Raw genomic sequence first — 15,188 nt, 5'->3', positions numbered from 1 at the left:
TCCCCGCCTCCTCTCAAAAATAAATAAACATTAAAAAATTAAAAAAAAATTTAAAGATAGCATATAATATCTGAAAGACATAGGCTGTAGATCAATTTGCCGAATAATTAAAAGTCAAGCACCTGCATGGTTAAAAAGATTATGTGGAACACCACTTCTCAGTGTATTATATCAATCATGAGCTGATGATGGGGTCCCAGAGCAAGGACACAATTCTCACAGATGACGAGTGGTTGGTGCGGCCCCATGTAGTCCCCTTGGAGTCTGGCTATTACCTTAAAGTACAGGGGCTGGGGTGTGACTGACAAATCTTCTTGGAAGATCTATCAGCTTTCTGGATTTTTCACACTGGAGGAGGCTTGCCAATGACAGAAGGCAGCAGGGGAAGGGACTCACATGTATAGTCTCACCTGCATTTTCTTCTGCGTGATCACACTCACGCATTCTCACATAGGGAGGCACAGTCACACGTGCCATCGCTCATGCACAGTCAGTGGTTGGAAATGAGCTTTTCTGCTCTCTTTCATCTATTCATTATTTCAACCAATATTTCCTGAGAGTCCACATGTGAGGAGGTAGGGGGACACGTGCTCTCGACAGGGGATGTCAAGTGAGAAGTCCCCCAGGAGGGGACGGTAATGAGTGACGTGGTTCCACAGAATCATGTCAGGAGGTGACCAGCCCCAAACAAGTTCAGAGGGAGAGAGTGGCCTCTTCTGGAAGGGCCCTGTTGGCCACGGAGCTCCTTACAACTGCACTGGCTATTCAAAGAGGAAGAAAAGTCTACAAAAGCACATGACATCCCAGAGACCAGTGCATTTTATTGAACAGCTGTCATGGGCACACCACGTGACTAACCTGCTCCTGACACTAATCTGTGACTTTCAGTGAACATTTATCCAGCACCAGCAACAGACACAGAATTAATGATGGTGGGTTGAAGACAGGAGCCGCTTTAAGCCTTACACCCCAGTCGGAGGGAAAACGTGGTCTATGAACATGCCCGCATCGGAAGGGAAAGGGAGCCATGTGGTTGAGCACCGAGCTCCCACGGAGGGCTCATACCACACTCTGTCCATGCCAGACCCAAGCCCGTCTGCCTCTCAGAGCCCACCGTGTCCACGCCAGACCCAAGCCCGTCTGCCTCTCAGAGCCCACTGAAGACGAGCCCTTCCTCACTACCAGCTGCCACAATCCAGCTCGCAACTCCGCTACAACTGTCGGGGTTCCTAGCCCAGTAAAGAGCCAGGCACCACACTTTTATGTTTGGGGCAAGCCGCGCTCAAGCCCCGCCTGCCCCTCCTTGCCCCTCCTGCCCGGTTCTGGCCCGGCTGGTAAGGAAGCCAGCATGTGCTCTCTCTGGTGTTGGCAGAAGAGTCCTAACCATGCAGATCACCGCCTTTGGACAACTGTCACCAGCACCACCGTTTTCTCACGGTCAGAGCCCAGCCCTCCGCTATGTCGTCCAAGTTGCATCCACTGGCGTCTCCCTGCCCTGCTCTCCCTGCCCAGTTCACAAACCTTTTCCACCACCTCTGTATTGGTGGGGCATCTTCAAGCTCAGTGTCTGAACCCCACAGAACATCATGCGACCAATGTTCTCTGCCATCATTTGATGATCAGCTTCACTCTCTATGTGGAGTTTAAAGTCCCATAATTATACTTCCCCATCACACCCACCTTCAGCCTTAACACAGCTGGGTTAGCATGTTTACCAAGAGAGAGGAAAACAATGGGCTTCACAATACAGACTTAAAGGTAGTCAGCCCGTCATCTGAGAGCCGATGTCTCCCGTTCTTGGTTTGTGTACTGAGCCACTTACTAACTCTCCCTGCAAGTCTGCTTTCCCACCTGTAAAGCTGAGATGAATGTATTAAGGAAGTGCAGTGATTTTATTTGCAAACAAGTTCACAGGAATTCCTAGCACACAGAGGACGCCATAAATGCTTGCATTTGCAAATGCAATGAAACGTCATTCGATGAACACTTCTGCATGCATACGCGACACCAGAAAGGCAGCGACACAAACCTTTGCAGACGGGTTTGCTGTTATTCCACGTACTGTCTTTGGTACAACGGATGGTGGCTGCTGTGACCGGTTCCATGAGATAGCCGGGGTCACACTGATAGCTCACAGTCTTATTGAAGGTGAAATCCATCCCAAACTGGATGCCATTGGCCAGTGTACCTGGGTCCCCACAGCTTATAACTAATGAGCAGAAGACAAAAAACATTAGAAAAAGAAAAACAAAAAAAAAATTACCATTAAATGAATTCATTACGGTTTCTGTTCATTTTACTCCCCTTATGCTGATACTCAAAGTGATTAAGTAACGGGGCATTTGAGCGGCTCAGTCAGTTGAGCATCTGGCTCTTGATCTCGGCTCAGGCCACGATCTCATGGGTTGTAGGTTTGAGCCCCATGTCGGGGTCTGTACTGACAGCAGGGAACCTGCTTGGGATTCTCTCTCTCCCTCTCTCTCTGCCCTCCCATGTTTGCTCTCTCTCTCTCTTAAAATAAATAAAAAACTAAACTTAAAAACAAGTGATTCAGTGGTAAATTGTTACAGCAGTACTGTGTTCCGATTGGTGAAGTTACTGACTGGTTGTCAGGATATGGTGTGTTTGGAATCGCTTGTTTCTGTTTGGTCGTGGTCGGCTGTGAGGACGCCGGCTGCCATCCTTGTCCAGTCCTTAATTATGCACCATGTGTAATCTCACCACCAAGTTAAGGACAGAGACAAAGGCTCTGATCAGAGAATAAACACTTTCCTTATTTCTCTGCAAATGAAATGTTCTACAGAGAGGACAAGCCTTGACTTTTTTTGCCCCCAATTTCCCAATGTCCAACTCACTGGCCAATGAAAATAGTTTTGGGGCGCCTGGGTGGCTCAGCTGGTTAAGCATCTGACTTTGGCTCAGGTCATGATCTCGTGGTTTGTGAGTTCAAGCCCCACATCAGGCTCAGTGCTGACAGCACAGAGCTCATTTGGATTCTCTGTCCCCATCTCTGCCCATCTTCTGCTTGCAATCTCTCTCTCTCTCTCTCTCAAAAATAAGTAAACATTAAAAAAGGAAAATATTTTCAACCATATAAGTAAGAAAGTGAAGAAAGATCTAAAACTATCTAATAAAGAGTCATCATATCAAATATACGTATATATGTATCTTTTTTCTCCATAAATTAAAAAAATCAATATAATACTTTAATAAATGCATTTTCCTCAATCAAGCAGGAATCATTGGCGATGTCCTTGATCCCACACAGCTCTGACTCACTTGTGCAGTCGGGGGCGGTGCCGGTCCAGGTCCCGTTGGCCGTGCAGTGCCGGGTCGTCAGCCCCGAGGTCTTGTAGCCCTCCCAGCAGGCGTAGATGACCGAGCTGGAGAACAGGACACCGTCGCTGCTGACAATCATGCCGTTGGTGGGCGTGCCGGGGTTCCCACAGGACACGGCTGTGAGCGACACACACACAGAGTGAGCTCTGACCGAAATGATCAATGCAAGAGACCAGAGGTCGTCAGAGTCATAGACGACATATTTAGTTTTAAAAATAGGATCTATTACTATGAAGATGTTTAATATGTATCTTATATAATGATTCATGCCGTTATTTTATTGAGAGTTACAAATGTGAAAACTGTATTTTCATATTATTCTTCCTAAAGCGCATCGAAGCAAATCAAAAAATGATTTAAAGCATTGAAAATTCCAAGCCTTGCTTTTTTGAGCTTTCACATGTTTATCTTACAAGAAAAAAAAGGTTTTTTTTAAAGGATCTATCTGATATTAGCCACTCAGAAGGCACTCCCTTCGTGTAATAGCTGATTTTTTGAAAAATATGGACAGATCAGGTCATATTTCACATTGGTAGGATATTCCTTTTGAAAAATAAGGGATGTCTGAGGACTATAAATAAGTACACTTAAACTGCCTTGTAAAATGGTCTCCTCATTGTTACCCCATCGAAGCTGTTTTAAGTGGCCTTGGAAAGGCTGCACTTTCCATTTCTTTCTGGATGATCCCAATGTCTGTGTAGGCATTAAGATGCCCACTAATGATGGGCAATAATGAAAGTCTGGGCAACAGTTCTACACTAAGTGCACCACACATTTCTTAGCTCAGAAAGCTCAGTGGGTGCTGGGTGTGTACCAAGGTGATGATTTTAACCCATAATAGGGTGTTCTTGACTTTTGTACTTGAGACTATTTATCACAAAGATTATGTTTTTTTCTCCTTAGCCCTCCCACATGATGCACAGCAGGTAGACACAGAAAGAATAGGACCTTGGTTGGATGCTCACAGCAGAATGTATCCTGTGACCATTTCTGAGAATAGCCAGAATGTTTTTAAATGCTCTTGCCCATTTAGCTCTTCCACTTTCAAATCTAATCTCAGAACAAAGATGGACTCTTGCTAAAAAATATGGAAGAAAACAGGGGCAGCTGGGTGGTTCAGTTGGTTAAATGTGGGACACTTGATTTCAGCTCAGGTCATGATCTCATGGTTCACGTGATTAAGCAGAACACTAAACCGTGCTGACAGAGCACAGTCTGTTTGGATTCTCTCTCTCTCTCCCTCTCTCCCTCTCTGCCCTTCCCCCACTTACACACGCTCTCTTTCTCTCTCTCTCAAAAATATATGTATAAACTAAAAAAATATGAAAGAAATCAGGCTGACTACAAAACGTGCATAGCATAGAAGAGACACTAATGGGCATGTAGGGAATCTACGATCATACTGTGCTGAAAAACGTGCTGACCCTGAGTTGGACTTGATCATGTTTGACGTATATAAACCATGCACACTGGTGCTTCTTGATCTGTGCCCATGACAGACCTAAGAGTTCATCACAACCCTCTTCTCCAATGGATCTGGTGTGAACTTAACAGTCCTTCCTAGCACAGATCTTTCAGCATTTTTCTGGCTGTCATTTGAATGAGATCTATTTACCTACCAATAGTGAAGCAGATGATATTTAACATCTAAAGCCCAAAAGTTTTGTGATGGCTCTACTATCTATCAAAGTGTCATACTGCAAAAAGCCCGGAGGCTGGATTCTTCGAGATGACTACTCATTCATTCAACAAATGTTGATCCATCATTTAATATGTGACAGTTATTGTTTGATGTACCAATGAAAAGCCCGACATAGAAGAGACTCATATTGATCCAATTCTTAAATTAGTAAACCAACCAGACAACCATGTTCTTATATGTTATTCCTATCATGTCTGCTATTCAAATATGTGTAGCAATTTTCAAATGTCACCTGTGAAAGATAATGCTAAAATGAGACACAAGACATTGGTGAACATGTTCAAACTTAATTTATGGACAGATACATTGTCAGTGTAAGAATACCCGATATAACCATGTCATTCTAATGTTTATAAAGTCCCTCAAATAGGGATGCCTGGGTGTTTTAGCATTTAAGAGTTTGACTCTTGATCTCAGCTCAGGTCATGATCTCATGGTTCTGGAGTTGAAGCCCCATGTCAGGCTCTCATATGACAATGTAGGACCTGCTTGGTATTCTCTCTCTCTCTGCTATGCCCCCACTCATGCTCTCTTTTTCTCTCTCTGTCTTTCTCTCTGTCCAATAAAATAAAATAGAATAAAATAAAACAAAACAAAACAAAATAAAATAAAACAAAATAAAATAAAAAGAATTTTAAAAAGTTGCTCAAATATTGTATTCTACAAAATCAAATTCATGGTTAACATTTGTTTTCCCCTGACAGGGACACTTTCACTGATGGTTATGCCCATGAAAATGAAAATGAAGATTGGAAGTTAGCTTTAATATATCTATGTTTGCATTAATGCCTCCACGATACAGGCGCACCTCCATGAAAGAAAACAAGAGCTTACATTTACAGTCACCAGAAGGGAAACAACATATTTTATAAGTAGTAAAGTAAAAAAATTTAAATACATCTTTTCTTTTGTGGTTAATGTAACTCCTTTTGGTAAAAGATCATTTTCTTATACTTGATTTATAATAAAAGAGCCTTATACTCACTCTAAAAACCCTGTATTGTCTACAGATACCAATACTGTTCAGCTAACACTCTGTATTGGGAACATGGCTGTTAAACTGAGTTAAATAGTTTGGATTTGAATCTTGGCTCACACAACTTAAGTAAACGTGAGCAATCAAATCGAGGTCTTGACATGTAGGGTCCTCACTGTAGAATGGGTATAATAAGAGTAATTGCTCTCAGTTTTTAGAAGATTAAACAAAGTGCACACAAGATGCCTAGAATATAATCTGACGTCTTAGTAGTGGTAAAGGCAGACGTAGCTGATGTTGTTGTATTTTCATTATAAACACTGTCCCAGCAGGTCTCTTATCTGGAGAAAATGTTGGCTTTGTCACCATCTCCTGGGAAAGAGGATTAAGAGTTGCCTCCGGCAACTAAAACCAATGATGCAGTTATACCTAAGCAATTTCCTAAGATATATCCATCTGAGAAGTGTAGTCAGTGAGTCTACGATTAGATTGCTAACAAAGAAAACATGATCTGAAATGATGGAAATGCTTTTGAAATCTAAGTTCCTTGAGATTTACGAGTTTGTAAAAGATTTTTATTTTGTGTTTCATAGACCCTTCTTTTCTATCATGTATTGAAATGTCCCCATCAGGCTTTAATGCTTTTAGTAGGTTCAGAGAAGGTTGTTCATCAGGTGGTATTCAGGACTGAATACAGTCATGGCCAGCACTGGCAGAAATGCAGAAGTCACTGGTAACCCCCTTTTCTATAGAGCATAATCTGTGCCCCATAGGTTTGGATCTATGATAACAGGTGAGAAAAAAATAGCTACAGATTGTCTAAAAAGACTTAAATGTGTGTGTTTGCGGGGGGGGGGGGGGTTTGTAGGATTGGGCATATGTTCCTAACCACCATTCGTTGTTACCGTGTGTGTGAATTATACTTTTACTTACTCAACTTCCGATGGTTTCTGTCCACTGCAGTATTAGAGGTAGGCAGTTTGGTAGGGAATCACATATTTGAGAACTTTTGCCATATTGAGACATTTCTGCTTCTTTCTGTACACAGATTTTAATGGCCAAGTTTCTAAGGACTTTATAAGAAACACTTGAATTTCTAACTTTAGATAAACCAAATGCTATTCTAAAAATACTTTGCAGCGTCTGACTGAGGTACATTACGAAGTAGAATCCTGTTAAGGTCTCCTAAACAAATAAATGACTTCACTTATGATTTGCTGGAATAGAACTCATGGTGTTATATCACAGCACCAAAGTGAGATGTCTATGGAAAGATATCACTCACTCTTAACTGTGTTAATTTTTTTCACCTTTTAAATGTGCAGAAGTAAAGTTCTTTTGGTGAACTTGATAGTGTAAAGTCCCAAGTGAATGACCATTTTCTTTTTTAATGTTTATTTAATTCTGGGAGAGAGAGAGACAGAGAGCAAGTGGGGTAGGGACAGAGAGAGAAAAGGAGACCCAGAATCCGAAGCAGCTCCAGGCTCCAAGCTGTCAGCACAGAGCCCACGCGGGGCTCGAACTCACGAACTTTGAGATCATGACCTGAGCCGAAGTCGGACGCTTAACCGACTGAGCCCCCCAGGGTCCCAGGGAATGACATTTTTAAGAGAATAGGAAACTATCTAAGTGAGGTTTGTCCTGTTTCTGGGAGCTGTATTTTCCCAACTATTTTGGTTAATTTTTAACCAGTAATTTCTCAACTATTTTTCTGCCTCATTCCTTCCCTATCCTTTTTCTTCTAGAACTTCAATTACAGGTACCTTAAACTGCTTGATATTATCCCACAGCAATTATCAAGCTGCCGTTGTTCACCCTTTTTCCTTTCTGTTTTCAGACTGGATCATGTTCATTACAGTGTCTTCATGGGAACTGACCCTTCTGCCATTTTTCATCTGCTATGATCACCTAGCAAAGTTTACATACCATATGCTGTATTTTTCAATTCCAGAGTGATTATTTTAACTTCTCTGTTGAGAATCCCTATCTGTTTATGATGCTAAATTACTTTAAGTCCCTGAAGATATATTTTTTAAGTGTTTATTTATTTATTTTTGAAAGGAAGAGAGAGAGAGGGCACATGTGCGTGTGCGAGTGTGCAGGGAGGGGTAGAGAGAGAAAGAGAGAGGATCTCAAGCAAGATCCGCACCATCAGTGCAGAGCCAGATGCGGGGCTTGAACTCACAAACCGTGAGATCATGACTTGAGCCCAGATCAAGTGCTGGACACTTAATCGACTGAGCCACCGATGCGCCCCAAGTCCATGAAGATATTTTAAATAGATGCTTTGAGTCCTTATGTATTATTTTCAACATTTGGGTCATCTCAGGATCAGATTCAATTTCTTTTTTTTTTTTTTTTTCTTTGCTTGTTTGACTGCGGGTCACATTTTTATGAGTTATGCATATGTAGTTATTTTATTCATGCTGGACATTGTGAACAAATGTGGACAGATTATGTCATTCCTTCCAAAAGTGCTGGAGTTTGTTCTTGTCGGCTTTTAAATCAATTGTAGATCTCGATCGGCTTCGTTCTCTTTGAGAGGAGATCTATTCAGTCTTAGTCCTAACATGTTCTAGCATGTTACACTTATTTTAGGGAATGGTACGTGTTCATAATGCATGGGACTTTGTGGGAATCTGTGAAATGTTCCCAGTGCACAGTGAGAGCCCTGACTGCTCAGATGTCCAGTGTTTCTCAGTAGGGTACGACTTCTAGTAATGTGGGTTGATGCTCAACTCTGCAGTAGAAGGTTGTTGTACCAATGGGTCTCACCTCTTCTTGTCTGCCTGGCCTTCACCCAAGCCACCCAGTGAATGTCCACCAGACTTATGGGGCCCTTCCATCTCAGCCATCCCTTCTCAGATTCCCTGTTCTGCAAGTCTTATTTCAGTAGCCTAGAACACTTTCTATCGCATCACCTCACCACGCCACCATACCACCTGAGTTCCACACTCCGGCCGTACAGTAAGAAAAGCATACCGAATGACAGGGAGATGATGGGCTCACCTCACTGATTCCTTCTCTCCTAAGGAACACAGTCATGCACTGTCTGTTGTTTAATAAGATAATTGTCTCCTATATTTTGCTATTTTATAATTGTTCCCAGAAAGAAGGCTAGCCTACTGGCATTCAACATGTCATGGAGTAAAGGGGGCTTCCTGTTCAATTTCCATAATTTTCCAACATATTCTGGACAATCCCCACATGCAGTATAAGGGAAAAGTTTAGATGAGATGTAAATGTAGGTTACGGAAGTCACGTACAACTTTGGGTACCATGTTATAGAAAACACTCTAGTTTGGGTGAGAAAGAGATGCCACCATGCAAATTTTAATATTTAAACTCTCCAAAAGAGCGGGAAACTGGGAACATTGCGTCTGAGTAAGAAAAATTCTACTAATTTAGAGTCACTGACTTTTAGTCACTAAAAAAAGCATGTCATCCTGCAGTTCACAGTGGCAGGTGGCATCCCACCATTACTATTTGATCATATTTGAGTTAGTCAACTTCTTTAGGGCCTAATCTTAAGATTTACACTTACTTGATTGTCATAAGGTGATTTGGAGTAGAAAAAAAATACCTTGGGTTGTTATATACACATATCTCTTTACCTAGATGTGGATCCCTCAAAGATAATCTCTTATTCTGATAAGATTATATGCACACATATATATGCATTCACATATAGAAGATATATACATGTATATATATCCAGTGTTTCCAGATATATACACGTATATATCCAGTATATATATATATATATATATATATATATACATTCAGATATATACATATATAGAGGGTTGCATTTCTTATATGATTTTATGGGCTTATAAGAAATAGTTTGATGATATCGTTATAGATTATGCACATATATTGTTTTCTATTATTCTATATAACACATAATAAAATGAGAAATGGGCAGGTACAAGTGGAGATGGCAGAGAGAAAAATGAAGATTAAGGTAACTTGATTTATATTTCTGGTACTGATATTGTTTAAGTTTATTCAAGTTGGTCAAATTACATAGGAAGTGTTTCACTCACGTAAAAATAGGTATCTAATTTATGTAATCATTTTGGACTCAAACATTGAGTAATTGAGAAGTTTGTATGAAAAAACATTTGTAACATTTAAAGTCTTATCTGTCTGAATTCTAAATCAGTTACTTTCTGGGCTCTGGACATATCTGTGGTATTGCATCACACCTTTGCCAAAGGCCGGAATTGCTGGTACTTAACCTGGTGAGGTACGCATGGTGTTTCTACAGTAATTACCAACGAATTCCACCACATCCTCTTTCACCTCTCAAATATTAAAATACAGAAAATTCTCTCCAAAAAATTATACAGAAAATCACCCAGGTTCTTTTGTAACACCTGCTTCGGACAGGGGCCACCAATAGATTGGAAGTGACATGTGAAGTGAAGCCTGTCCCGGCCTGCAGAAGTTACCTCAGCAATCTATACCCCTTCTACTCACTGTTCCTCTTCCTGAGACGTTTGCTACCAGTAACCACAAAACGCCACCATATCACATAGAAATTATCATCAGAAGATCAGAAACCACCTAGGTCATGAACGTTCAAAAGGTAAGGGTCTGGGTTAGATGACCTTTTGAGCAGGCGAACATCCCCACACTCCCAGCCACGAGTCTGGATGATTCTCTGAGACCATATGGAGGAAAGCAATGCAATGATACAAAGGTTTGATCTCTAGGATTTCTGTGGAATAGTACTGGCCGTTTTAGAATGAATTACATGGTTCCAAGTGCAAAGGCTGACTTTTAGGCTTGAATGTACTCACCCTCACAGACGGGCTGCAGACCTGACCATGAGCCATTGAGCAAACAAGTCCGCTCGGGGGAGCCCCTCAGCTGGTAACCCATTTCACAGGAGAAGCGGAGAAGGCTCTTGGCCTTGAGTTCATCTCCAAGCCGGGACCCATGTGCTGGGGTCCCCGGATCCCCACAAAATCCAGGATCGTTTCCTGTGAAACACAAATACAAACGGTGATACACAGTACTGCTGGACTTGTTTACAACAGCTGCTGTGTTTAAGGAGAGTGAAAGGTTACTTTGGCGCGTGACAGACAGACTGCACAGTGGAATCTCATGAGAAGGACTCTGTCGTAGCAGCAAAGTGGGAAACGTTAGGAACCTGTTCCTGTGTAACTAAACAAACTAGGTGATTAAAATGAGGTTGTGACAAAACCATATGTTCTCTGGAAGACATAAAATCCAGACGAACGCAGGCGCTGTCCACTGGCTGCATCAGTACCGACGATAAAAGGGAAATGGGGTCAAGGTGTATTTTGTAAATATACAAAAGGAGGAGGAGAGCCTTGGTTCTTCTCAGTTATGTCCAGAGCTGCGGATTCACTGACTGTTACTTATTTAAGAATTATTCGTTAAAGAATTAAGGTAATTTTTTTTTCAAAGGGGGTCAGTGGACTTATCCATTCCTTAGACAGGAAAGATGTGTAAGGACGGAAAGGAAGGACGGAGACGGAATGAAGAATGAACAGGGACAGACCGAGCCCAGGTAGGCAGCCCCCTTGGCCAAGGGGAAAGGAGCCCCCAGGACTCCCAGGGGAGAAGATGTGAAGTGACTGGCGCTTGAAGGTGTGGATGGAGATGAAGATGGCCATCCAGAGCACTGGCAGGCCCGAACCATGTGTGTGCCACTGTGCCACGACACGCACTGTCCACGGCTCCTCACCTGTACAGTGGGGCAGTGCCCCGCTCCAGTGACTGTCCTCCTGACAGACCCTAGTGCTGTTGCCGACGAGTTCCCGGCTCCCTCTGCACGCGTAGTGAACCACGGCGCCATACGTAAACAGTTCTCCGGTTAGGATCGCGTTGGCAGGAACGCCTGGGTGTCCACATGATATGGCTTAAGAAAAAAAATCAAAATAAACGATTGCATCAGTCCTGCTAAAGTGCTTACATTGGTAAATCTCCCCCACAGACAGCCATACTACATCACCTGTAAAAGGAAGAGAGCCTAAATGTACTGGCAAATGCCATGTTCCAGAGGACGTTCTCCCACCTTAAGTGTTCATCTATCGCCGAGCACAAGGAAACGGGCTTCCAGTAAAGTCTGTTTTAACTTTGTTTTATCTTAGGTCGTTTTGCTTAAGATAGAAATTTCCATTTAGGCTTTCAAAGAGAAAGTCACTCTACCTACATTTTTTCCCCATCTGTCCTTAACTGTGTTAAAAAAAAAAAAAAAAGCAGTAATAAACAAAATGTTACAGGTTACACAGACTCATGAAAACTATTTCCATGTAATGCTGCAAGTATACGACTGTTACTATGACAACCGTCTACTTGCGTGGGGAGAGAACTCTGTCGTATCTGCTCATTCTTCCAGGCCGAGGATCCAGGGAGATCCTTACAACAATTTCTCTTTGAACAGGTGGCAGTCTAAAATGTTGACGTTGTAACAATAATAAATTCGTGATTAACTTTTCAATTTATTCTATACAGCAACTTCAGTATTTCCATTCATTTCTTTAAAATAATACCAAATCAGGCCTGGAATCTACTCATAGATTATCCTTCAAGAAGGAAAATTCTGGAATCTACATTAATGTGGGAGAGTGAAGATTCCTCTCTCCTTTTCTGAAGGAGAAGAGGTCCCAACTTAGGGTCACCAGTGGACAAATTCTGTGCGGTGTGCGGCTCTAACTGGACTCAGGCTACAAACGGGGGATTCAAAGGCCAGTGGTTTAACACCCTAGAGTATTTGCATCTGATCACTCACAACCCAAAAGTGATATCAACCGGAGAGGTAGATTTAAAAGGCTGAAACACATTAGGCATCCCCTGAGTCACATCAGCCCTTCTGTTGATACGGTTTTACACTGACTTCCATTCAGTGGTGAATACGATTTTATCAAGATAGAGTCCTAAAAAGGAGCTAATTAGAACTGAATTAGTAAATAGTTGGTACACGACCAGTTCTAGGTGAAATTAAAAGAGAAAAAAACCAGGGAAACAACAGGAGCGACAATAGACATGAGGCTTAGCGACTGTAGTGCATGTACTAGCAAAGGGCTCCCAGAGAACCCGCGTCCCTGGGCGCGCAGTAATCCCGACAGTTAGTGGCGGCAAGCGGTGAGGACGGGCCACCCAGGGGCAGGAGAGTCCCTTACAACCTAGTTCCTGGAGGTCTGGAGCCCACTGGCATCATCACAAACACTAATGGAAGTCTCGCATCAGCCGGGGAAGATGCAAAAGACACGTCTGGGGAGTCAGGGAAAGAAAAACTAATTTCTCTGAAAAATTCCCGTGTGTAAAGGCCTAGAAAACCAGATAGCAGACAAAATTTGATGAAGACTGTAATCAATTTGTAGATGCATTTTTGAGATTATGAAGCTGTGCTTGTGGTTTTGAAAGAAGTAACTCTCCATAGGAATTAATTCTCTTATTACAATTAGAATTCAAGACAAGTTTCCATGTAGATTGGGAGGGTTATGAGGGACACTGAATTATAAGAAAAATAATCTCCAGGAGTAATTTATTCTGAAAAGGTACTAAAAGTGCTATAATGCAAGAGGTAAGACAGATTATCACTTTTTTTCAGTAAAATCAATTTAATTGTCATGTCCCACATCCTTTATGCACAGAAAATGAATACAAAGAAGAGAGCATTTTGATTTTAAGGACTGTTTTGTTTCTGAATGATTTTGAAAAGGCCAAGAAGAGTCACCCCTTTTCCTAAACCATCAGACTGTTTTAATAAGATGATGTCTTTATGCTAAAGGACACTCTGCTCTTTCAAGTTTAAAGAAGGGAAGACTGAAAGATCCTGGGAAAAAATGTACTCTTGTTAATCTACATGGTCTAAAATACTGATAATGTTGTGAGATGGGCAGGAATGATGAGCTATAATTTTGTCTGCCTAGATATACTGCCTCCATTCTTTAGGGTGATGTGCTTTCCTCTTAATCATATGGGTTGGGGGAGGATACTGTCAAGATACTATTCCTCTTACTGTATTAACTCTCGGTACCAGAACTGCTCATGAGACCTGTGTTCAGTAAGTATTCCCTCAGAATACTCTACCCTTCCTGCCATAGATGCTAGGTCAACAGACGGACACTCCATACCAGAGACCTTTGCCAATATTTCTGAGTCTGGGTCCAGACAAAGCGAAGCTGAGAGGTGTACAGTGTTGAGGCCACTGGCCACCATGTTTGAGTCTCATAGAATAAGCCTGTTTGCTGGGTGGCAGCAGAAGTCAAGCAGTACCACCTGCTGGCCCATATATTGGGTCCACTTCTTCCTGAAGCCAGAGGTGAGAATGGGCCATGTCCCCTCTCCTTCTGTGACCCATCAACTTGTTTGACTTGTATTTTGTGACTTTTTGGTCAATCAATAAAGATATCACAATAACTTACACAGTCTGTAAAGACTTAATTTTTTTGTTTTGTTTTTGTTTATGTTTTTGTTTTTGTTCTGCTCATGGTCTTACAGGGCTCTGTGGCACAAGAATCCAAAGTAACCCTCACTTACCCAAACACTTGGGTAAAGAGCGATCCCATAAGCCGTTAGCCATACAGGTTAAGGCAGAAGTTCCCAGCAAGTAGAATCCCTTCTTGCAATGATACATGATACTCATTCCATATTCAAAACTCTCAGGGGAAGTCTGTTGCCCATGACGAATGGCATTTTCCACAAAGCCTGGATCTGAGCAGTTCACCACTGGGGGAGGAAAAAAAAAGTTACACATCACTTAGACGCACATATAAACAAAACAGATCTGAGAAGAGGCCCCACTCATCGTTTTGGAAAGGTTGGGAGATGACAACGTCACAGCTGAGGTTCTTCCAGAATGTTCTTCCCCCAACAAATCCTACTTCCTCCTTGGGGCCAGTATGCGCAAACCCTGTCAACCAGTGAATCTGCTAATATGGCAATTTTTGCAACATGAGGCTGATTCCTTGTATTTATTTCCTAATAATAGGGTTCTTCTTGGTTCAGACTTGGTTAGGAAAAAAGGTTAAAATGGAACCCGCCGAAATTAGTTTAAGTAGCTTTACTTACATGTAGTATTTTAGGACAGCCGGTGACACTTGTTAATCCCCCCCCCACCTACATAAATTAATGCTTCAATATGCATGCCTGACATAATTTCTGCTATAGGCAGAATGCAAGTAAAAA

The 15,188-nt window shown here is 42.0% G+C and overlaps 1 protein-coding gene across 1 annotated transcript in view; it reads right to left on the bottom strand.

Annotated features, from left to right (window-relative positions):
- The window catches only part of CSMD1 (CUB and Sushi multiple domains 1), a 467,695-nt gene that overhangs the window by 30,073 nt on the left and 422,434 nt on the right, over positions 1-15,188 (bottom strand). Inside the window, exons 48-52 of the mRNA XM_039255776.1 lie at positions 14,541-14,729; positions 11,740-11,913; positions 10,826-11,008; positions 3,280-3,456; positions 2,030-2,209 (exon numbers count right to left, since the gene is read on the bottom strand). Coding sequence (XP_039111707.1) covers positions 2,030-2,209; positions 3,280-3,456; positions 10,826-11,008; positions 11,740-11,913; positions 14,541-14,729 — 903 coding nt within the window. The remainder of the gene's footprint in view (positions 1-2,029; positions 2,210-3,279; positions 3,457-10,825; positions 11,009-11,739; positions 11,914-14,540; positions 14,730-15,188) is intronic.

This window comes from Hyaena hyaena, unplaced genomic scaffold, assembly GCF_003009895.1.
Source record: "Hyaena hyaena isolate Hyena2069 unplaced genomic scaffold, ASM300989v1 scaffold_545, whole genome shotgun sequence".
Taxonomy (NCBI): Eukaryota; Metazoa; Chordata; class Mammalia; order Carnivora; family Hyaenidae; genus Hyaena; species Hyaena hyaena.
The sequence above is the reverse complement of the archived record's forward strand: the minus strand, read 5'-3'. Positions and strand labels throughout refer to the sequence as shown.